This window comes from Entelurus aequoreus, linkage group LG13 (genome assembly GCF_033978785.1).
Source record: "Entelurus aequoreus isolate RoL-2023_Sb linkage group LG13, RoL_Eaeq_v1.1, whole genome shotgun sequence".
In the NCBI taxonomy this organism is placed as follows: domain Eukaryota; kingdom Metazoa; phylum Chordata; class Actinopteri; order Syngnathiformes; family Syngnathidae; genus Entelurus; species Entelurus aequoreus.
The window spans coordinates 41,591,157-41,615,939 of NC_084743.1; the positions used below are offsets into that span (position 1 = coordinate 41,591,157).

The following is a 24,783-nucleotide window of genomic DNA, read 5'->3' on the forward strand; positions in this document are numbered from 1 at the left end:
AAATGTTTGATGAACATTCGTCAACTTTCTCAGTCTTTTTTGCCACTTGTGCCAGCTTTTTTTAAACATGTTGCAGGCCTCAAATTCCAAATGAGCTAATATTTGCAAACAATAACAAAGTTTCTCGGTTCGAACGTTAAGTATCTTGTCTTTGCAGTCTATTCAATTGAATATAGGTTGAAAAGGATTTGCAAATCATTGTAATCTGTTTTTATTTACACAACGTGCCAACTTCACTGGTTTTGGGTTTTGTACATCAGTTCTTATCATAAGTAGTTAAATTAGTTATGATTTGCCAAATGATATGGATAATATTTCATTTTCAATAAATTCATGACGTTTATCATAATTCTTATTCTTTGTACTTTGTAATCACTTGATGTATGGACAGCCTCTTAAAATAGATCATTTAGTACATTGTTTGATTTATTTACTTAATCCATTCCATAACTTAATTCCACATACTGATATGCTAAAGCATTTAAGTGTTGTGCGTGCAAATAAATGTTTAAAATTAGATTTCTTTGTAAAGTTATATTTCTCCTCTTTTGTTGATAAGAAGTGTTGCACATTCTTGGGCAGGAGGATATAGCTTGCTTTGTTCATACTTGTAGCTGTTTGCAATTGCACTAAATTTTTTAATGTTAATATTTTGGATTTGATAAAAAAAACAATATTTGTATGTTCTCTGGATCCAACATTATGTATTATTCAAACTGATATTTTTTGTAACACAATTAGTGAATGAAGTGTACTTTTGTAATTATTTCCCCATATTTCTGCACAATAACTCAGATATAGTAACACTAGCGAGCAGTAGAGAATATGGAGTGATTTTTGGTCTAAAACATATTTTGCTTTATTCATTATAGAAATATCTCTTGCCACCTTATGTTGCATATTTGTTTGAGATTTCCAGTTCATTTTATCATTTATTATTACATCCACCAATTTTTTGTTTTTATTCTTGCAATTTCTATTTGTATGTGTGAGTTTCTCTTCGCCTGTTACCAAATAGCATTATTTTAGTTTTACTGAGATTCAAAGATAGTCTGTTTTTGTCAAATAATTTCTTTTATTTGTTAATTTCTTCTATTATTTGTATTATCTTCTGTGTGCTCTCTCCTGAACAAAACGCAGTTGTGTCGTCTGCAAATAATACTGACTTTAAGTCTTGGGTGACTTTACAAATTTAATTTGTATAAAGATTGAACAATTTTGGTCCCAGTATTGATCCCTGGGGTACAGCGCAAGATATCTCTAGCTCTGTTGATATCAATCAATCAATCAATCAATGTTTATTTATATAGCCCTAAATCACAAGTGTCTCAAAGGGCTGTACAAGCCACAACGACATCCTCGGTACAGAGCCCACATACGGGCAAGGAAAAACTCACCCCAGTGGGACGTCGGTGAATGACTATGAGAAACCTTGGAGAGGACCGCATATGTGGGTAACCCCCCCCCTCTAGGGGAGACCGAAAGCAACGGATGTCGAGTGGGTCTGACATAACATTGTGAAAGTCCAGTCCACAGTGGATCCAACACATCAGCGGGAGTCCAGTCCACAGCGGGGCCAACAGGAAACCATCCCAAGCGGAGACGGGTCAGCAGCGCAGAGATGTCCCCAACCGATGCACAGGCTAGTGGTCCACCCGGGGTCCCGGCTCTGGACAGCCAGCACTTCATCCATGGCCACCGGACCTATGCAACTCCCCCTCGCAAGGGACAGGGGAGAAGAGGAGAGAAGAAAAGAAACGGCAGATCAACTGGTCTAAAAAAGGGGGGGTCTATTTAAAGGCTAGATTATACAAATGAGTTTTAAGATGGGACTTAAATGCTTCTACTGAGGTAGCATCTCTAACTGTTACCGGGAGGGCATTCCAGAGTACTGGAGCCCGAATAGAAAACGCTCTATAGCCCGCAGACTTTTTTTTGGCTCTGGGAATCACTAATAAGCCGGAGTTCTTTGAACGCAGATTTCTTGTCGGGACATATGGTACAATACAATCGGCGAGATAGGCTGGAGCTAAACCGTGTAATATTTTATATGTAAGTAGTAAAACCTTAAAGTCGCATCTTAAGTGCACAGGAAGCCAGTGCAAGTGAGCCAGTATAGGCGTAATATGATCAAACTTTCTTGTTTTTGTCAAAAGCCTTGCAGCCGCATTTTGTACCAACTGTAATCTTTTAATGCTAGACATAGGGAGGCCCGAAAATAGTACGTTACAGTAATCGAGACGAGACGTAACGAACGCATGAATAATGATCTCAGCGTCGCTAGTGGACAAGATGGAACAAATTTTAGCGATATTACGGAGATGAAAGAAGGCCGTTTTAGTAACACTCTTAATGTGTGACTCAAACGAGAGAGTTGGGTCGAAGATAATACCCAGATTCTTTACCGAGTCTCCTTGTTTAATTGTTAGGTTTATGATATGTTTTCACCTAGTTCACGTTTTGCTTCATGTTTGCGACTTGTCCAGGGTGTTACCCACCTTCCGCCCGAATGCAGCTGGGATAGGCTCCAGCCACCCCCGCGACCCCGAGAGGGACAAGTGGTAGAAAATGGATAGATGAATCGTGAAATAGCTTCTTTCCCAGTTCAAGACCAATCTTCTCATGCCGTATTGTTCTAATTTTGTGATTAAGATATCATGATTATTTGTGTCAAATGCTTCTGTTAGATCCATAAATACTACTGCAGCACATTGTTTAACATCTATTGCATTGGTCATTTCCTCTATTATTTTGATTATTGGCATCGATGTTAACTCTCTATCCATATTGGTTGTCTTTGGATTATGAATTTTTCCAATGTATTGTTGAATAATTTTTCAATGATTTTAGAAAACTGTGGAAGTAAAAAAAACAGGTATATAGTTTGTAAACTGGTGTTTGTTTCCAGTCTTATAAATTGGTACTACTTTTGCTATTTTCATTTCGCCTGGGAATTTGCCTGTTCGAAATGATAAATGACTGGTATACATTAAAGGTTCTGAAACTTCTATAATAACTTTTTTATTACTTTCATATCAATTCTGTGACAATCAGTTGAAGTCTTGGATTTGCATTTCTTTACAATTTTCATTATTTCTTCTTTTTTCACATTAACAAGGAACATCAACTAGGGATTTCTATCTATATTAACGATGGGCAAACTACAACCCTGGGGCCACATCCGGCCCGTTGGTCTTTTTAATCCTGCTTGCCAAATATTAGAATAAAATTAGGCAAAGATCTGTTTTGAGAATTGCCACAACAAAACTGATACTAGACTTTGACGCACTGGCAAAAAGGGTGATCAACAACACTGAAAGAGAATGTAAGTGTTAACCCTGTAATACAATTTTTGTGTTTCTTTGAGGTTCTGATATGATATTTTTGAAAATAGATGTGTAGCCCATGTTTGGGAAGTCTACTCCCGTAGTTTAGTATATTCCCGTTTAGTATACTCCCTTATAAAATTTGAAGTTCTGACTCATTGTCAACAAGCTAATAATAATAACTGCTTTAGCAGCCGCAACATTAATGCTGCCACAACGATGACTCTTGCTGGCCTACTGCCTTCAGTAATGGCACCATTCCCAAATTATGTGGGCTCTATCGATAACCTCACTAACAACTTTAACGATGCCCTGCGCAAAACCATTGATAGTATAGCACCGCTAAAGCTAAAAAGGGCCCCTAAAAGGTGTACCCCATGGTTTACAGAAGAAACTAGAGCTCTTAAATTATCATGTAAAAAGCTGGAACGCAAATGGCGCGCGACTAAACTTGAGGTTTTCCATCAAGCATGGAGTGATAGTTTAATCATTTATAAACACATGCTTACCTTAGCTAAAGCTAAAGACTACTCAAATCTCATCCGCCTCAACGAAAACTATCCTAAATATTTGTTCAGTACAGTAGCATCGCTAACCCAACAAGGGACTCTTCCCAATAGCTCCACCCACTCGGCAGATGACTTTATGAATTTATTTAATAAGAAAATTTAACTCATTAGAAAGGAGATTAAAGACAATGCGTCCCAGCTACAACTGGGTTTTATTAACACAGATACGAATGTATATACGACGGATATTGCCTTCCAAATTAGTCTCTCTCTTTTTGATGAAATAACATTAGAGGAACTACTTCGGCGTGTAAATGGGATAAAACAAACAACATGTTTACTTGACCCACTTCCTGGGAAACTTATCAAGGAACTGTTTGTAATATTAGGACCATCAGTGCTAAATATTATAAACGTATCACTTTCCTCTGGCACTGTTCCCCTAGCATTCAGAAAAGCGGTTATTCATCCTCTGCTCAAAAGACCTAACCTTGACCCTGACCTCATGGTAAACTACCGGCCGGTGTCCCACCTTCTATTTATTTCGAAAATCCTCGAAAAAATTGTTGCACAGCAGCTAAATGAACACTTAGCATCTAACAATTTCTGTGAACCCTTTCAATCCTGTTTCAGGGCAAATCACTCTACGGAGACAGCCCTCGCAAAAATGACTAATGATCTATTGCTAACGATGGATTTTGATGCGTCATCTATGTTGCTGCTTCTTGATCTTAGCGCTGCTTTCGATACCGTCGATCATTATATTTTATTAGAGCGTATCAAAACACGTATTGGTATGTCAGAAATAGCCTTGTCTTGGTTTAACTCTTATCTTACTGACAGGATGCAGTGCGTCTCCCATAACAATGTGACCTCGGAATATGTTAAGGTAATGGGTGGAGTTCCCCAGGGTTCGGTTCTCGGCACTGCACTCTTCAGCATCTACATGCTGCCGCTAGGTGACATCATTCGCAAATACGGTGTTAGCTTTCACTGTTATGCTGATGACATCCAACTCTACATGCCCCTAAAGCTGACCAACACGCCGGATTGTAGTCAGCTGGAGGCGTGTCTTAATGAAATTAAACAATGGATGTCTGCTAACTTTTTGCAACTCAATGCTAAGAAAGCGGAAATGCTGAACAACCAAACAATTACACAAGGCGACTCGGTCAAGAATCTGGGTATTATCTTCGACCCAACTCTCTCGTTTGGGTCACACATTAAGAATGTTACTAAAACGGCCTTCTTTCATCTCCGTAATATCGCTAAAATTTGTTCCATTTTGTCCACTAGCGACGCTGAGATCATTATTCATGCGTTCGTTACGTCTCGTCTCGATTACTGTAACGTATTATTTTCGGGTCTCCCTATGTCTAGCATTAAAAGATTACAGTTGGCACAAAATGCGGCTGCTAGACTTTTGACAAGAACAAGAAAGTTTGATCATTTTACGCCTATACTGGCTCACCTGCACTGGCTTCCTGTGCACTTAAGATGTGACTTTAAGGTTTTACTACTTACGTATAAAATACTACAAGGTCTAGCTCCATCCTATCTTGCTGATTGTATTGTACCATATGTCCCGGCAAGAAATCTGCGTTCAAAGAACTCTGGCTTATTAGCGATTCCCAGAGCCCAAAAAAAGTCTGCGGGCTATAGAGCGTTTTCTATTCGGGCTCCAGTACTATGGAATGCCCTCCCGGTAACAGTTAGAGATGCTACCTCAAAGCATTTAAGTCCCATCTTAAAACTCATTTGTCTTACTCTAGCCTTTAAATAGACCCCCCTTTTAGACCAGTTGATCTGCTGTTTCTTTTCTGCTGTGGCCCCCTCTCCTTCGTGGAGGGGGGGGGGGGGCACAGGTTCGGTGGCCACGGATGAAGCGCTGGCTGTCCAGGGTCGGGACCCAGGGTGAACTACTCGTCTGTGCATCGGTTGGGGACGTCTCTGCGCTGCTGACCTGTCTCCGCTCTGGATGGTCTGGCCCCACTATGGACTTTCTTTCTTTTTCTTTAATCCTCTTGGCCCCCTTGGGAGCATAGGGCGTCTACCATGGATCTCCACCTCACTCTCTTCTGTGCGATGGTCTCTGCTTCTTGCCAGGAGATCCCCACATCTGCGGTCCCCTCCAAGGTTTCTCATTGTTATCCCAGTGGGTTGAGTTTTTTCTTGCCCTGATGTGGGATCTGAGCCGAGGATGTCATTGTGGCTTGTGCAGCCCTTTGAGACACTCGTGATTTAGGGCTATATAAGTAAACATTGATTGATTAATTGATGACACTCTACTCTCAACAGATATATGCTTTGAAATACATCATATGTGCTCGCCCGGTCTAGTCCTCAACTGACCCTGTAACTGGAATTAATTGCTCTAGGTTGGTTCCAATATTTACAAAGTAGTTATTAAAGTGTTCCACTACTTTGTTCATATTGTCGTTTTTTACGTTTCCTTTGATAAAATCCATCCATCCATCCATCCATCTTCTTCCGCTTATCCGAGGTCGGGTCACGGGGGCAGCAGCATAAGCAGAGAAGCCCAGACTTCCCTCTCCTCAGCCACTTCGTCCAGCTCCTCCTGGGGGATCTCGAGGCTTTCCCAAGCCAGCAGGGAGACATAGTCCCCCCCAACGTGTTCTGGGTCTGCCCCGTGGCCTTCTACCACTCGGACGTGCCCTAAAAAGCTCCCCAGGGAGGCGTCCAGGGGGCATCCTGACTAGATGCCCAAACCACCTCATGTGGCTCCTCTCGATATAGAGGAGCAGCGGCTTTACTTTGAGCTCCTCCCGAATGACAGAGCTTCTCACCAGCCCCGCCACCCGATGGAGGAAACTCATCTTGTCCTTTCGGTCATAACCCAAAGCTCCTGACCATAGGTGAGGATGGGAACGTAGATCGACAAGTAAATTGTAAAACCCGCCCGCCGGTCTTTCTTTGCTTCGTACCGGCATCCGCCCTAATATATTCTTGGTAATAGCGTCATGTTTGTAGCGCAATCCAAGATCATTTCTTGATAGTGTCTGCTATTTAACATCAGTATAGTCATTAGACGTAATATTTGTAATCTGTGCCAATATTACAGCGGACATCATGTCAGTTTGATGTTATTTGCGCTAGTCCTCATGGGAAATATGGTCTTCCTTCTGGCAAAACACTACCGCTCTGGTCCACTGGCGCCACCAAATTCAACCAAAACTGAAAGTTCTTAAGTGGGGCTTTAAATAGACTTAGACACCTGGTGGGCCTCTCTGGTACTGTTTTTATCTGATTCCGCTCTTATGTTTTTATGCAAGTATGGATGCATGTTCCTCAGGAACCCATGAGATAAAATGTGGGGTTTCTAAAGGATCAATTATAGGTCCTACTCTTTTTAATCTCTATATGCTGCCATCTGGGGACGTAATTAAGAGACACGGCATCAGTTTCCACGGTTACGCTGATGATACACACTTGTACATTGTTGTGTCTCCTAATGGCACAGAACCAATAGATACTCTTTTAAACTGCATTTTAGACGTCAAGTCATGGATGGCAGTGAATTACCTACAGCTCAACCAGGACAAAACTGAGGTTTTAGTTGTAAGCCCAACTCAAAGTTAGGTTTTATTAATTTATTAATATAGTATTTATATAATTGTATTTAATAGCTACACATATTTCATACTATTTTTTGGATGGCGTTAATTTAGTTATTCTCCACTGTGGATGCCTTAAAAGGTGGCATTTTTCCTCAAATCCTCAGTGCCATGCCATGTTTTGTTTTTGTTTTGTTATTGTCAATAGTGCTGTGTGTGTGTTTTTGTTTGTGTGTGTGTTTTCTTCTCTTCTATTTTTTTGTACAGCACTTTGTGTTTGCCACTTGCCTGTGTATGAATAGTGCTGCTGTATAAGTAAAGTTTGATTTGATTTGATAACAACTGCTCAGTAGAAATGACTAAAGTTCTTGATTTCAACCACTCGGTGGCATCCATCCACCTGCCATCTTCGGGTAACAACCTTTTCTCAATTTGCTAGTGTGTCTATATTGTCTTGTCCTGGCTTTTTTTGGAATTTTTCCCACCACTTTGACTTCTACAGGCTCACTACCACCTTCTAGCTTCCTCTACCTTTCCCGGTGCATACCGTGCCTTTTGTTTACACTCGTGCACAGGCGCTCTAGATTTGTCTTAAGTTATAATTAGCAAGGTTATCGTTCGCTGTTCTTGGAGATCTAGGTTTTCCTCCAAAAAATATTTTAAATCTTTTTTAACTTGCTTCTAACTTTGCATCTTGGGGTCCTCTCTACTATTTGAAATCCTCCACCAGTGTTCCTGTACACAAGAAGTCACGGATCACAGGACTCAATGACTCTAGAACAGTGGCGCTGACATCTGCAGTCATTAAGTATTTTTAACAATTGGTCCTACCTCACCTTGAGACCATTACTACCCCCTTTCAGGACTCACTGCAGTTTGATTACAGAGCCATCAGGTCTGTTGATGACCCAGTCAGCCTGACCCTCCCCTTTGTCCTCCAGCATCTGGACTCCCCGGTAACCTAAGGCAAGATCCTGTCTATGGACTTCAGCTCTCCGTTTAACACCACCTTCCCAGCTCGAGTACGACTCACAGTTAAACGTTCCTGATTCCACAAACAGGTAGATTCCTGACGGACGAAAAGCAGCATGTGCGACTGGGTCGCCTGGTATTATGAATCAGCCCAAATTGTGCGCACTGGAGGCGGAAGCAGATTGGCGGAGGTCTCTAAGCCAGCAGTGGCGAGAGGCTTCTGCGCATCTGCTCGTTAAGCTGTAGCAGTCTTTGTTCGCCAGGAGGGATGCAGGTTAGACGCGTGCGAGAGCCCACGGATGCTTGTGGTGATTTACCTGTGATTTGCCTCGACTGTCGTTGTCCGCAGCGAGTCCCTGACCGCACTATGTAGTGCCAGTTATTTTGTATTCAAAGGAAAGCGCGGGGAAATTTGCAGGTCTGGCGCGACCAGCACTGTGTATGTAATGGCCGCTTTGTCGTCGTTGGCAGGAAGTTTCTCCCATTGTTCTCGCTGCATTGGGAGGCAGGAGGATGTGGCCCTGAAAAGGCGACCTCTCAGCACATCTCTGGAGACGGTTGCGGTCTTCCCCCGGAGCCGGCCGGGTGAGCGCTAGTGATGTACAATAACACTGATTTTCTTTCCGATTTGATACCGAGTGAAATTCAGGTTGATACTTTGTGTAGATATATATAATTTGTCTGGTGAAATTTAAAAAGTAGTGTATTTCAAGTGTTGCTGCTTTTGGGGAATTATCTTCAAATGCTACAAAAAACTCAAAGGGAAAAACAAATAATGGCATTATTCTGCACTGAATGTTATCTTATTCAAATTTAACTCCGTCTGTAGTGTCTCCAAATAGCCTCCAATAAAAGTATACGTACACTTGTTTTATAATACTGAGTAAATCATTTTAATTGCCAGTAGTTTTCTTGCTTCTGTACTTACCCTGGCAGAAGAAAAAGGAATTCCCACCAATCATGTTTCATTTAGACAAGATCTTAGTTATTCAGTTACTTTACACTGTGTTGCCGTTGGTGATACTGTATACTTTTCTCAAATCACTAAAACATCAAAAGTAAAAATATTTTGATTTGACAATCGATCTTATAGCATAAAGATCTGGTATCGGCGGTATCAATATCTTAGTATCGATTTGGACATCACCAGTAAGCGCACTTTGCAGGAGGACCAGCCGGCAGAGGAGGAAGGCCATACTGCCTCAACAGGAGAAGTTTCAGGGCGATGTAGTTGTCTGTCGTCGAGGGCGCGCTCAATAACTTCATGGCCCACCTTGTTGAAGAGGCCTTTGGCCTGATCAAACCTAGAGGCCGGTTCGCTTGGCGAAAACTCCGGTTGCTAATCTGCCACAAAACTCACAGTAAGCTGCGCAAGTTGGTTTGCCATGGCGAAAATAGAGCACTGTAGTCCGCACGCAGGAGCGTCCTTGTCAGGGTCACCAATGTGGCAAATGCAAAAAACACACAGTTGCTGTTTCTTTCTAGTCTTTATTCAAAGACAGCCAACATGAGAATGCTCTTTAAGAAATGCTTAAAGGTGCCTCTATATAGACAGATAAGAGCTTTTTGGTCCAGTATGGCTCTATCAACATTTTGGGTTGACGACCCCTGTACTAGACCCACCACTGATTATGGGTAATGCCTAACAAGCAATAATAGTAATCCAACTTGTTTCAATGGTAAACCGCACCTCTATGATTGTTAAACTTACCTTTGACTTGTCTCACAGAGCTTAGATTCTTTTCAAAGCCATCATCAAACTTGGGGTTGGTGACAGGTTCAAAGTCACTTGTGTAAACCCGGCCAGTGGATGTCGTGTAGCAGCATTTGCACATGCATGTATGGTAGCGCAGTCGACCCTCATCCAGGTAAGGGTGAGCTAGGGCATCCTTTGCTGAAATCCGCTTCGACTGGGGACAATAAAGATATGTTACATTAAATATTGCATGTAATATTGGATACATTTGTATCATTCTGTAACTATTCTTAACCAGGGAAATATTTTTGGGTACAAATATTAGAGTTCTGCTTTGGTTCAGCTATCTACAGGTACCCAGTTGAGAAACCACAAAAAAGTTTGCGGGTGGATGTTGTTAGAATTTGTTGGTGGGTTTGAGTGCATGGCGGGTACTGTATGTTTTGTGTTCCAAAATTGCAGAAGTCTTAGAAGGCATCGTATACATGTCTAAGTAAGAAAGTGGCTGGTGATTGTCAGAGAATTTTGGGTTACTCAACGTAACCTTGGTTCTTTAATAACCGAGTGAGGCGTTTCACTGTGGGATATCGCCTTGGGTGTGTATCTGTCAGGATGACAGACAGGTTGAATTGTGTCTGGGACACGCCCCATTTAATAACTCAGCTGCCCCCTCTCTCCAACTTATTCAAGAATGTTTCTTACCGGGACAGAAAGGAGGGCATCAAAAAGATGAAACACCTCACTGTTATCAAAGAACCAATGTTACATTGAGTAACCCAAAGATCTTTTTCTAACTTTGGTGTTTCACTATGGGATATATGGCCTTCTCCCGGATTGCAGCTGACAAGCTAAGCTCCCCATGGTCTATGCTGTGAGGCTCACACGTGTGGTAACGCCTCTGTATTCAGCACTGTGTGTGCCAAGGACGGCTCAGACAAATCTTGACGATAAAACTTCACAAACGTGTGAGGTGTAGCATAGCTTGCTGCCGCACAGATGTCTTGTACAGAGACACCTCTGAACAGGGCCAATGATGTAGCCACAACCCTAGTCGAATGCACCCTCAAACCTGGAGGGGGTTGCACTCCCTTACAAGTGTAGGCCACATTCCAGTGAGACAACCGTTGTCTCGAAAGTGGCTTGCCTTTAATAGGTGTGGCTCATGACACAAACAGCTGATCCACTCTTTTGAACTCTGCTGTCCTTGTAACATACTCGTGCAATTCCCTAACAGGGCACAACAAGTTAAGCCTCTGCTCCTCCATTGATGCGAATAAAGGAGGATGAAAGGCCCTCAACTCCACAGTGGAAATCCTATAAGATGAATTCACCACCTTAGGCACAAAAGCAGGGTTAGGCAGCATGCAGACCCTCGTCAGCACTAACGCAAATAAACAACCTGGGCTAATCGAGAAAGCATGGAGCTCACTCACACGCTTTGCTGTAGTCAAAGCTAAGAGCAACACTGTTTTTAAAGAAACAACTCCCATTTCCACAGCATGTATTGGCTCGAATGAATGATGTGAAAGGACCTCCATCACCACAGACAGATCCCATGATGGGATGAAGAACCCGAGAGTTTGCGACGAGTCCCTTTCATAAAGCGGCATACCAAAGGGTACTGCCCAACTAGCTTATCTCCACTGTCCACATGGCAAGCGGAGATGGCCGCCAAATATAGCTTGATTGTGGAAAAAGCCTTCCCTCTTTCCATCAAATCCTGCAGGAAACACAACAGGTCACCACTGAGCACCGAAAAGACATGATCTTCCTAGAATACAGCATTCTTCAAAAACACACCACTTGCAGTCATACAAGGAACGCCTAGAAGCGACTCTTTCACTCTGAATAGTCTCAATGACCTGGTCAGGCAAACCTGCAGCAGTTAAATTCCACCTCTCACGGGCCAAGCCCAAAGGGCTACCCAATCCAGATGCGGGTGGTAGATCTTCCCTCCCGCCAGAGATAGCAGATCTCTGCAAGCAGCAAGAAGCCAGGGTTCCCCGTCCAAAAGTTGCACAATCTTGGCGAGCCACAGTTTGGATGGCCATCTGGGTGCGACCAAAATCAGTGACAGGCCCGCTCCCTCATTCTGGCCAAAGTGGGGGATATTAGGCTGGGGGCGGGGGGACGCATACAGCAACACATCTGGCCAGGGATGTTCTAGAGCGTCCATTCCCATTGATGCATCCGCGTCCGACAGGGAAAAGAACAGAGGACATTTTGCATTTGTCCGCGAGGGCTAGCGTATGTGGTAATCGTCTATGTACGAGAATATTCTGATTCCGCTGCTGTGCAATGGCAGTGGCACCGCTTCCACTCACTTGCTGAACAGCTTCGATGGCAACGACAGCTCAAATGGTATAGTTTGATACTTGTAAGCTGTGCCTTGGTGGACAAATCTCAGAAACTTCCTGTGCACGGCCTAGACCGCGATGTCGAAGTATTTGTCTGACAGGTCATTTGTTGTGAACCAAGCTCACCATAGTACTTTTTGTGTCAACATTCTGAAATTGTACCTTCGTAGGTGTGTGTTGTTGAACTCCCAAAGATCCAAAATGATGACTTAAAGGGATGCTCCTCCTTTCTTTAAAACAAGGAAGTAACGGGAGTAGAAGCCCTGATGCACCTCTGATTGCCTGTTTGCTCAAGAGAGATTATGTTTCTTCTTCTAACACATGTGCTGACCCACTTCTGAAGTTAACACTTTGTTGAAAGCGGGTGGTTTCATAGAAAATTGCATTGTGTAGCCGAAAGTAATTGTTGACAGGACCCACGGCTGTACTGCATGTCACATATGCATGTACAGTAGATGGCAGTATTGCATGTTTTAGAGCAGGGGTCCCCAAACTACGGCCCGCCAGCGTCCAAAATCAGGCCCGCGTGAAGTTCCAAGTATTTAAAAAATAAAAATAAAAATAAAATAGATTAAAAAATTCTGTCTTTTCTTATCCACTTTGTACCGCTTGCTACTCACGGTGTCTCCTAGCCGCTCAGTCAAATCATATTGTCTAAAAATGCATTTTCTAATCGATAACGTGACATCATCGCGCGCGCGGAAAGTGTGCTATATATATTTTTATATATATATATATATATATATATATATATATATATATATATATATATATATATATATATATATATATATATATATATATATATATATATATATCTCCCGATTGCAGCTGAGATAGGCTCCAGCGCCCCCCGCGACCCCGAAGGGAATAAGCGGTAGTAAATGGATGGATGGATATATATATATATATATATATATATACATATATATATATATATATATATATATATATATATATATATACATATATATATATATATATATATATATATATATATATATATATATATATATACATATATATATATATATATATATATATATATATATATACATATATATATATATATATATATACATATATATATATATATATATATATATATATATATATATATATATATACGTATATATATATATATATATATATGTATATATATATATATACACATATATATATATATATATATATATATATATATATATATATATATATATATATATATATATATATATATACAGCCCGGCCCCCGGCCAAATTGTTTTAACCCAATGCGGCCCCCGAGTCAAAAAGTTTGGGGACCCCTGTTTTAGAGTGTCACAACATTACCATGTTTACGGCAGAAGTGCTTTACGGCAGACCAAAAACGTGATGGTTGCTCTTGTGTGTTGTTACCACGCTGGGAGGAAGTTAATGAAAACAGTCTACAATAAACTTGCATAAGATACCAGGAATACGCCCTCGATCATTCTACATGGTGTCAGAAGTGGCCCATGAGTCATGAAAATTAAATACAGAAGGAAATGGGCGACGACATGGCAAAGTGTAGTCCCCCAACGAGTTTTGCCTTTGACAAGCGGACGGAATGGCTAGATTGGAGACAAAGAGGACGGAAACGTGCAGGTGAGCTTCCTGATTTATGCAATGGGCAACGAAGCAGAAAAAATATATAAATTGTTCACATTTGCTGCAGGTGGACATAGAAACAACTTTGACCGCGTGGTGAAAAAGTTCGGCAAATTTTTTTTCCGAGGAGGAATATTATCCATGAGAGGGCATGTTTTCACCAGCGTGTCCAGCGGCCTGGAGAAAAAGCAGAGTGTTTTATCAAGTCCCTTTATGATCTATCGGAGCACTGTGAGTTCGGTGCCTGCCTGCCTGCCTGAACAGTGGACTGTTCAGCTACAGGTGGATTCCGTCCCAATGGAATTTAAAATTGACACAGGAGCTGATGTCAATGTATTAAGTGAGGAGGCATTTCACACACTTACCCTACTGAGAGCACTGGAACTTGCTGACATTCCTCTGGACAGCCCAGGGGGTGAACTGTTGTGTCTTGGCCGATTTAAATCAACAATTAGCTATAAAGGGAAGGATTACCGCTTCAAACCATTTGTGGTGCGTGGCAGGAATGTCAACAATCTACTCAGTCGGTCACTGTCAGTCAGAATGAACTTGGTGCGACGTGATGACACACACCACCAGAGGACTTCAGCAAGCTTCCAGCTGCAAGGGTTGGAAGGTGTGGAAGTTTTCATGGACACCATCATGGTCTATGGAATCTCGAAAAGGTACTTCAATGTGTTGAATCAGCAGGCCTGAAGCTCAATAAAGAAAAATGCTCCCTCAGACAAAGCCAACTTTGTTTTTTGGGACATCTCATCCATCAGTCAGGGGTCAGACCCTGACAAAGTTGAGGCCATTCGACAGCTGGCCCCACCAAGAAATGTCCAGGAGCTAAAAACAGTCCTGGGCATGGTGAACTACCTGGGGAGGTATGTTCCCAGTCCATCCACAATAGGTCAACCACTAAACGAGCTTTTGAAAAGGAAGAACATCTGGACAGGCGGCATTTGAGAACATTAAGGAGATGCTGACCAGAGTACCGGTCCTTTCCTTCTACGATGTTGCTAAGCCCACAGCTGTGTCCGCCGACGCCAGTAGCTACAGCCTGGGGGGTGTACTGCCCCAACTCCATGGAGAGGAGTGGAAGCTAGTAGCCTACTGCTCCAGACGTCTCACTGAAGCCAAACATGTTAGGCCCAGATTGAGAAAGAGTGTCTGGCTGGCGTATGGGCCTGTGAAAAATTTGACAAGTATGTTTGCGGCTTGGATCAGTATAGGCTTGAGACCAATCACAAACCATAGTACCACTTGTCAACAACAGAAGCCTGGACAACGTTCCTTAAAGATGTCAGTGCTTACTGATGAGGCTGTTGAGGTACAAACCGGTAGCAAAATATGTGCCAGGGAAAACTCTTGTAGTTGCCGATGGCTTGGTCACACGAGGAAACGGGATTGTTATTCCGAAGTCATTAAGAGCAGATATTTTGCAGAAGATACACAATGGACATCAAGGGCTCACAAAGTGCAGAGAAAGGGCCAAAACATCGGCTTGGTGGCCAGGGCTCTCTCTGGGACTTAAGAACATTGTAGAGTCGTGCATGACTTGTCAGGAGCAGAAGTGAGCACAGCAGAAGGAGCCACTAATCTCCACACCACTGCCGGACTGTCCATGGAAACGAATCGCTCTTGACCTTTTTGAACACAAGCACGATTATCTTGTGATATCTGAATACCGGTACTATTCACGGTACCTAGAAATCCTGCATCGACCATCAACGACCAGCGCTCATGTTATTCAGAGACTCAAAACAACCTTTGGTATCCCGGACGAGGTGGTGAGTGACAAAGAACCTCAATTCTCCAGTGCGAAATTTCCAGAAGACGAGACAACCATCTGTTTGATTTGAGAATGCACACTTAGTCATGTTTACGGGACATTTGTGTAATAGTTATGTAGCTTCTGAAAATTTTGATAACAGTAATTGCTTCCCGAGTTATTGTGACAAAGAAAGTACACTTTGCAGTTATTTGAGATAACTTGAAAAGGAGGGAGAGTTCACACATGCATGTAGATGGCAGTATTGCATGTTTAAGAGTGTCACAACATTGCGATATTTACGGCAGAAGAATTGCTTTATGGCAGACCAAAAACATGACTGTTGCTCTTGTTTGTTGTTACCGCACTGGGAGGAAGTTAATGAAAACAGCCTACAATAAACTTGCATAAGAAACCAGGAACACGCTCTCGATCATTCTACACTGCACATGTGCGCCATTGCCGTGCTTGCCCAGCAAGGGGCCCCATATACCTGTACGCGCACTGCTGTGACATCACCTCCTCAGCAGAAGGCAACCGTGTGCCACTAGTGGAGCACAGTGGGACCACGACACTTTGTTTTTTGTTTTGATTGCAAATCGTCCTTAGCTCTCGGCTTTGCTGCAGTTGCACAAACTCTATTAACTTTTAACAATGGTGATAGTGATTGGTGACACTGAATCACTGTGGACCTGAATCTCCATTTTTTTTAACATGAGGAGAAGGCAGCAGATGGAGATCACCCAGGAAAACAAGACCAGCCTGGGGCTCCAAAACGCAAACTTTGGCCACCTGTGTGTGTGTGTGTGTGTGTATGTGTGGAAGGGTTGGGGGGGATTATCACGAGGCCTCCAATTTCCAGTTTGAGGCTGCTGGTTAACCTGCTGTCCCCGTTGCATGCCCCCGTTGTCTTTGCACTACTGCTGCAGCAAAGCCAGTCCTCTGACCCTGAGGTAAACGAGGCGCCAGTTTCAATGGCAAGCAAAGGTCAAAAGCTTCTCCCTTTTGCTTTGGGCGGTTTTGGCCTCTTTCATTTTTGCCAAGGAGGGGCCAAAGAGACTTTTAGAAGGTCCAAGGTCGTGTCCATGACCTCCATCTTATGTGAATCGCTCGGGTCTGAGAGGTTCAGCCACAAGGCCCTCTCACCTGAAACTGCGAGTCCCATCACACGGCCACAGCATTGCGCTGCACCACGAGAAGAACGCAAGAAGAAGTAATTCACCGCACAAGACCTTGTCCCACAGGACAGGGTTTGGAGATCCTGAGTCCATCTACTTCCCCAACTCCTCCAAGATTTCTGCTTGATACGCAAACAGCAGCGCTAGTGCATTTACAGCACAAACAGACTGAGCTGTGTAATTATATGACCTCTGGAAGATGGAGGCTGTGAGGCGGTCTTCTCATCCTTGACAGATGTTGTGACATTGTGTCATTGGAGCATCCATAGTGATACACGCCCAAGGCGATATCCCATAGTGAAACACCGAACAAAGTTAGAAAAATAATTAGTAAGTGAGCGGATGTGGTTGAATGTCACAAAAAGTATGTACACACACAAGTTTTTAGGAATGGGAATTGATAAGATTTTTCCGATTCCGATTCCACTTTCGATTCTGCTTAACAATTAGGTTCTTTATCAGTTCTCTCATCAATTCCGATGGAAAAAAAGATAACAATATGATGATGGATTAGCATCAATATTGTTTAGTTTAGAGCTACATGACCTTACAAAGCCAACAGTGAGGTCTTAAGAGGCACATAGCATAGAAAAAAACTTTAGAAATTAGATTTAAAAAAAACATCTCTGTAGAGTTTAACAAAATAAAACATATGTGGAAATTATACAAGAATGTAACATTCTGTAACATTTTTAAAACTGTTAAGAATCTTTGTCATCGACATAGAAAATATACCATGCAATATTATAGTGCAAAGGTTTGTTTAGATTTACAAGGTGAAAGTAATATAATGACATGGTCTCATGGCATGCAACATTAGACATTTCGAACCTTCTTTTGATATAATGTTGATGTTTATTGCTTACAGCTTATGAAAACCTTAAAATGAAAATCTAAGAAAATGTGGTGTTTTTAAAAAAACAAACTAAAAATCATAAAATTAGTCACTGCTCTGCGTCGTTTCTGGCCGAGTGGTACTAGGGGCAGACATGAACTGGAGCCATTACTGCACACCTCCAAACCAGAATATGTCTCCTTATGCTCATCGAAATGAGAAGGCATTAATTTAAATTTAACAGGTTAGCACTACCATTATAGGCGGTATTTATACATGTTGTATTTACGTCAGATGACTGCTGCTGCCAGGGATGAGATCGGCGCGGTTCAAAAGCATAGACCAGTGGTTCTCTAATGGGGGTACGCGTACCCCTGGGGGTACTTGAAGGTATGCCAAGGGGTACGTGAGATTTTTTTTAAATGTCTGTCAAAAAGAACTGTGAAAAGAAATGCAACAATGCAATATTCAGTGTTGACAGCTAGATTTTTTGTGGACATGTTCCATAAATATTGATGTTAAAGATTTCTTTTTTTGAGAAGAAATGTTTAGAATTAAGTTCATGAATCCAGATGGATCTCTATTACAATCCCCAAAGAGGGCACTTTAAGTTGATGATTACTTCTGTGTGTAGAAATCTTTATTTATAATTGAATCACTTGTTCATTTTTCAACACATTTTTAGTTATTTTTATATCTTTTTTTCAAAATAGTTCAAGAAAGACCACAACAAATGAGCAATATTTTTGCACTGTTATACAATTTAATAAATCAGAAACTGATGACATAGTGCTGTATTTTACTTCGTCTCTTTTTCTTTTTTTTTTAATTAAAAAAATGTTCACATCACTGAAAAAAGGTTGAGAACCACTGGCATAGACCATGGGAAGCATATTGCTCGTATGTCCTCCTCTTGATGAAATAGCAACCTTGGAATTATTAAAAGTAGCGCTGTTGCTGTCTTTTTAGTAAAATGTCAGCAGACCTTGGTGCGCTTTTTCTGCCCGGCAACACGCCATGTTGCTGACGTCATCCCCACCCAGAAGAACCATTAAGAGAACCGCGAGATGAAATGGCAAGCAATTCCAAGGAATTGATACACTTGGAACCGGTTCTGAACAAGAACCGGTTTTTGATTCTAAACCCTAAAAGTTTTTTTGTTTTGTTTTTTAAATACCAATAAATATGCAATATACTTTCCTTGGCAGGAGAAACATCAAATATTGTATTGGTTTCTTAAGAACCCTAATATTGTTATTTGATAGTTTCAAAATGTTTTCCTTCGTCCGTTTAATTTGAAAAGGTTTAGAAACAGTTGTCTCTAAACCCAGTGAGACAGTTGTCTCAAAACCCTATGTAAAACCCAGTCAGATACCATCACTTACTGGATCAAACACAAGCATCCTGCATAGGAGATGGACAGCTTCATGAGTCGCTTGACTGGACAGTGTGTAAAGAACAGGAAGGGATGGCTGCAAACAAAGCAAACATCATGACATCAGCCTTCCCCCAACGTCACATACATTTTACTTATTACATATATTTACATGTATTCCTCCCACCTCCAAAGACATGCACCTGGGGATAGGTTGATTGGCAACACTAAATTGGCCCTAGTGTGTGAATGTGAGTGTGAATGTTGTGTGGCCCTGCGATGAGGTGGCGATTTGTCCAGGGTGTACATCGCCTTCCGCCCGATTGCTGCTGAAATAGGCTCCAGCACCCCCCGCGACCCCAAAAGGGACAAGCGGTAGAAAATGGATGGATGGATTTTTATATATATATATATATATATATATATATATATATATATATATATATATATATATATATATATATATATATATATATATATATATATATATATATATATATATATATATATATATATATATATATAGGCCTCTCAAAAGCAATTAATGGTGAAAAAAAATAAAATGAGGCCTCTCAAAAGCAATTAATGGTGAAAAAAAATAAAATTATATATATATATATATATATATATATATATATATATATATATATATATATATATATATATATATATATATATATATATATATATATATATATATATATATATATATATATATATACAGTGGGGCAAAAAATTATTTAGTCAGCCACCCATTGATTGTCAATGGGTGGCTGACTAAATACTTATTATAAACTGCAACATTTACAAACAGCTGAGAAACAATAATCAAAATAAGTATGGTGCCAGTATGCTGTTTTTTTTCAATAAAATACTGGATAGGATAGAAATGTAGTTTGTCTCTTTTATCCGATTATTAATCGATTAATTGAAGTAATAATTAGTTGCAGCCCTAATATATATATATATATACATATATACACTATATTGCCAAAAGTATTTGGCCACCCATCGAAATGATGAGAATCAGGTGTCCTAGTCACTTGGCCCGGTGTATAAAATCAAGCACTTAGGCATGGAGACTGTTTCTACAAACATTTGTGAAAGGATGGGCCGCTCTCAGTGATTTCCAGCGTGGAACTGTCATAGGATGCCACCTGTGCAACAAATCCAGTCGTGAAATTTCCACGCTCCTAAATATTCCAAAGTCAACTTTGTTATAAGAAAAGTGAAGAGTTTGGGAACAACAGCAACTCAGCCACCAAGTGGTGGGCCACGTAAACTGACGCAGAGGGGTCAGCGGATGCTGAAGCGCATAGTGCAAAGACTTTCTGCACAGTCAGTTGCTACAGAGCTCCAAATTTCATGTGACCTTCCAATTAGCCCACGTAACCTAACCCCTAGTACGCAGAGAGCTCAATGGAATGGGTTTCCATGGCCGAGCAGCTGCATCTAAAATATACATCACCAAGTCCAATGCAAAGTGTGGGATGCAGTGGTGTAAAGCATGTCGCCACTGGACTCTAGAGCAGTGGAGACGCGTTCTCTGGAGTCATTAATCACGCTTTTCCATCTGGCAATCTGATGGACGAGGCTGGGTTTGGAGGTTGCCAGGAGAACTGTGGTTCCTAACGCTACGTCACAGATTACGTGACTGGGTTCCTCATTAACTCTAAAAATGGCTGAAGGAATCTCAGTACTATTTTGATCATATCTATTTTTTCGCAAACTTTGGAAGTCTTTTGGTGTCATAAATCAGATATATATGATAACACGTTTAATATAGAGGCAACTTGTTTTTCCACTCTACTTGTACTTAAAAGTCAAAACATAACTACGACGATGAAGTTCCGCCACAGATTAATTGCTGTAATTTTGTGCTGACAATATAGTCAAATTATTGTTATTCTTAGGAACTCATTTTGTGCATTTGTTCATTAATCACTATTACACCCAGGGCCAAAACAAAATAAAGAATATGTAAATAATGTAACTTTTATATTGATAAAGCTTCATTTGCTTCCATTGCACGTAGGATCAAAATCTATTTCATATGACTTTAATTCACCACTTAACATGTGTGTTGCCTTTTTTCCAGCATGTCTGCAAAAAATGTGTACGGCACAAACAAAGTTTGCAAACTGGTGTGCACATTCTCATGTGAGGTTGTGCTGTTATAGATCTCATACTTTGTGTAGGAAACCCCGTACTAACCATTTCGGGCTATTTTGTGCGTCCGCAAGCCCCATCGATGTGGCGCCAGACGTTTATGATACAGTAGATTTATTGTAACCGAGAGAGACAATGCAAAAATAAAACTAAAGGAAACCATTAGTAACACACTGTGTTGTAATGAATAGGGACATGTACCTGCCATGTCCCCCTCATCAAATCATCTTGTAAATCCAAAGGTCGTCAGTAAAATAATAGTTACGTGACAACTCAACATGAAATACAATATAACTGCAGTATTTACCTGTTTGCTTGGTCCTCTGAGAATGTGCGCACGAGCACCTTCACATGCTGTCCTCATTGCCTCCATAGAGGGAGTTCCCAACAGATCAGTGATCAAATCCAGCTAGAGATGGACAAAAATACAACAATTGCATACTGGATATACAGTATATCCTGCATGTATTCAAAATATTAAACTAATATAAATAAACACAAAACACATTCTGTGATTGTGTTTTGTAGACACTGTTGTATAAACCTTTTTAATTATCTTTAAAATGACACTCCATTTGAAAAGAAACATTGAACATTAAACCTTAAACACAAATATAAATGCAACACAATGTGCACAAAATACCTATTCCTCTCAATCCGTCTGAATTTGTGTTAGCACTTTTTTTTTCTTTAAAAACAGCCTGAAGAACATTTATTTGCACTTGTTTTATTTGTGCATTAATCTGGTTGATATTATAATGGCTGTGTGAATTTGCTGGATATTGGCATCAATGATCAATTATACAATTGTGTACAGCTCCTTGCAACATGGGGCTGTACATTATCATGCTGCAACATGAGGTGATGGTTATGGATCATTGGCACAACAATGGGCCTCATGATGTAATCAAAGTATCTCTGTACATTATCATGCTGCAACATGAGGTGATGGTTATGGATCATTGGCACAACAATGGGCCTCATGATGTAATCAAAGTATCTCTGTGCATTCAAAATGCCCAATATTTTTGCCCATACCGTAACCATACTTGCCAACACTCCCGAATTTTCCGGGAGACTCTCGAATTTCAGTGCTTCTCCCGAAAATCTCCCGGGACAACCATTCTCCCGAATTTCTCCCGATTTCCAGCCGGACAACAGCCATGCCCCTTCCAGGTCCGTGCGGACCTGAGTGAGGACAGCCTGTCGTCACGTCCGCTTGGCCAACCAAAAAGTAACCACAGAACACTATACTGTGTAGTGTTCTGTGGTTACTTTTTGGTTGGCCAACGGTTTACGTTGTATTGCGCACCCTGACGGCAAGTGTGGGAGTCGGTTCTGAAGTATGAAGTAAAGAGACGTAACTTTGTCACCTCGCCTGGTTATTGACTCCAACCCAGAATATTACACAGCCCATGCCTATGCTCCTTCAAAGGCTGTGCTACTGGCTGCAACGCATTGCACTTTCAAATACAACAATGAGTAGAGAGGAGTGTTATGTGTGTGTATACACTGTAGGTGTAAATAAATGAACACTGAAATTCAAGTATTTATTTTATTTATATCTATATATATAATAAAATACATATATATATATATACACACACATATATATATATATATATATATATATATATATATATATATATATATATATATATATATATATATATATATATATATATATATATATATATATATATATATAGCTAGAATTCACTGAAAGTCAAGTATTTGTTTTATTTATATTTTTATATATATATATATATATATATATATATATATATATAAGAAATACTTAAATTTCAGTGAATTCTAGCTATAAATATACTCCTCCCCCTTAACCCCCCCCCCCCCCCCCCCAAATCTCCCGAATTTGGAGGTCTCAAGGTTGGGGCAAGTATGACCGTAACCCAACCACCACTATAGGAAACTCAATCCACAACTGCTCACCCACACAACACAATAAAGGGTGAACGGTTAAAATTGGGATTTATCCATGTATAGAACATCTTTCCAAAGGGTCGGATGCCATGGGACGTGAGCATTTCGACTAACTGTAGTGTAGTCAGGTCCAGATCCCAATGATGACGACGAGCAAGCAGACGTGCTTCGCCAAAACGGTTTCTGACAGTTTGTGCAAAAATTGTTTGGTCATGCAAAACGATTATTGCAGCAGCTGCCGTGTGCCTTGTCAAAGACCCTCTTTGAGGTGAAGACACTGGATGTGGAAATGTAAACATGGTCTGCGGTTGTAAGGTGGATGGATTTGCAGCCAAATTCTCTGAACCGCCTTTGGAGAAAGCTTATGGTAGATAATTAAAAGTTCAATACTCGGGTGACAGCTCTGGTGGGCATTTGTGCAGTCTATGGTGTTGTATTGTGTGATAAATCTGCCCATTTTGGAGTAGCCTTTTATTTACCCACTGGGGTGAGTTATTCCTTGCCCTTATGTGGGCTCTGTACCGAGGATGTCGTTGTGGCTTGTGCAGCCCTTTGAGACACTTTTATTTAGGGCTATATAAATAAACATTGATTGATTGATTGATTGATTGATTGATTGATTGATTGATTGATTTTGGCTAATCAGTTGTGGCACATCAAGATGCTGTCTAATCAGCATCTTGATGTGCCACAACTGTGCGGTAGACGGATTATTTTAGCAAAAGAGAAGCGCTCACTCCAAATTTAGACAGATTTGTGTGAAATTTGCCTTTTGTTTGCCTAAAGTTAAAGTTAGTAAAAGTTTTAGATATTGACTTCAGCTCATGAAAAATGGTAGTAAAAATAACCGTGCTGTGTTTATATTATTGTTCGATGTATTCGTGGGATGAGAAGCACAAAATAATGTGTGCTCTCGCTATTGACTTTGGTTTGGTGTTCTTTGGTAGATTGTCTCTGCAATAAAGAGAAAACAAGACTTTCTGGCAATGTTACAATGTATTCATTTTCCAAAGAAAATGTGTGGCAACAATCATTGTTGAAAAAGGGAAACTCGAAATTTGTTATCATTTCTAGTATGAAAAATGACCACACCAGAATGGTATTGTATGTATCTGAAGTCCTACCTTTTTATCCATCAGAGAGCTGTTTATTACTGTATTTTTCTTATAGTATTTATAGTTTGCAGTGGGTAACAATTGCACTGCAACAGACTCAGGTGTTTTTAATATTTTGTCCATTAGCCAAATGACCAAAAAACACCAAAATACAAACAACATACAGATGCATTACAATTGTATACTACTGCATACTAGCTCCAAAATAATAATGTATTGTACAATTATATTCAAGTATAGAATAAAGAATACACTATTAATATACACTATTTTCATTCAATGTTGAAAATATATCCAAACACACAGGTTTGTCTTTAAAGTAAATAAACAATTAGCTCTGGAAAATT

The 24,783-nt window shown here is 40.6% G+C and overlaps 1 protein-coding gene across 1 annotated transcript in view; it reads right to left on the reverse strand.

Annotated features, from left to right (window-relative positions):
- The window catches only part of nlk2 (nemo-like kinase, type 2), a 92,212-nt gene that overhangs the window by 18,015 nt on the left and 49,414 nt on the right, over positions 1-24,783 (reverse strand). Inside the window, exons 7-9 of the mRNA XM_062067865.1 lie at positions 21,685-21,786; positions 19,219-19,305; positions 10,094-10,292 (exon numbers count right to left, since the gene is read on the reverse strand). Coding sequence (XP_061923849.1) covers positions 10,094-10,292; positions 19,219-19,305; positions 21,685-21,786 — 388 coding nt within the window. The remainder of the gene's footprint in view (positions 1-10,093; positions 10,293-19,218; positions 19,306-21,684; positions 21,787-24,783) is intronic.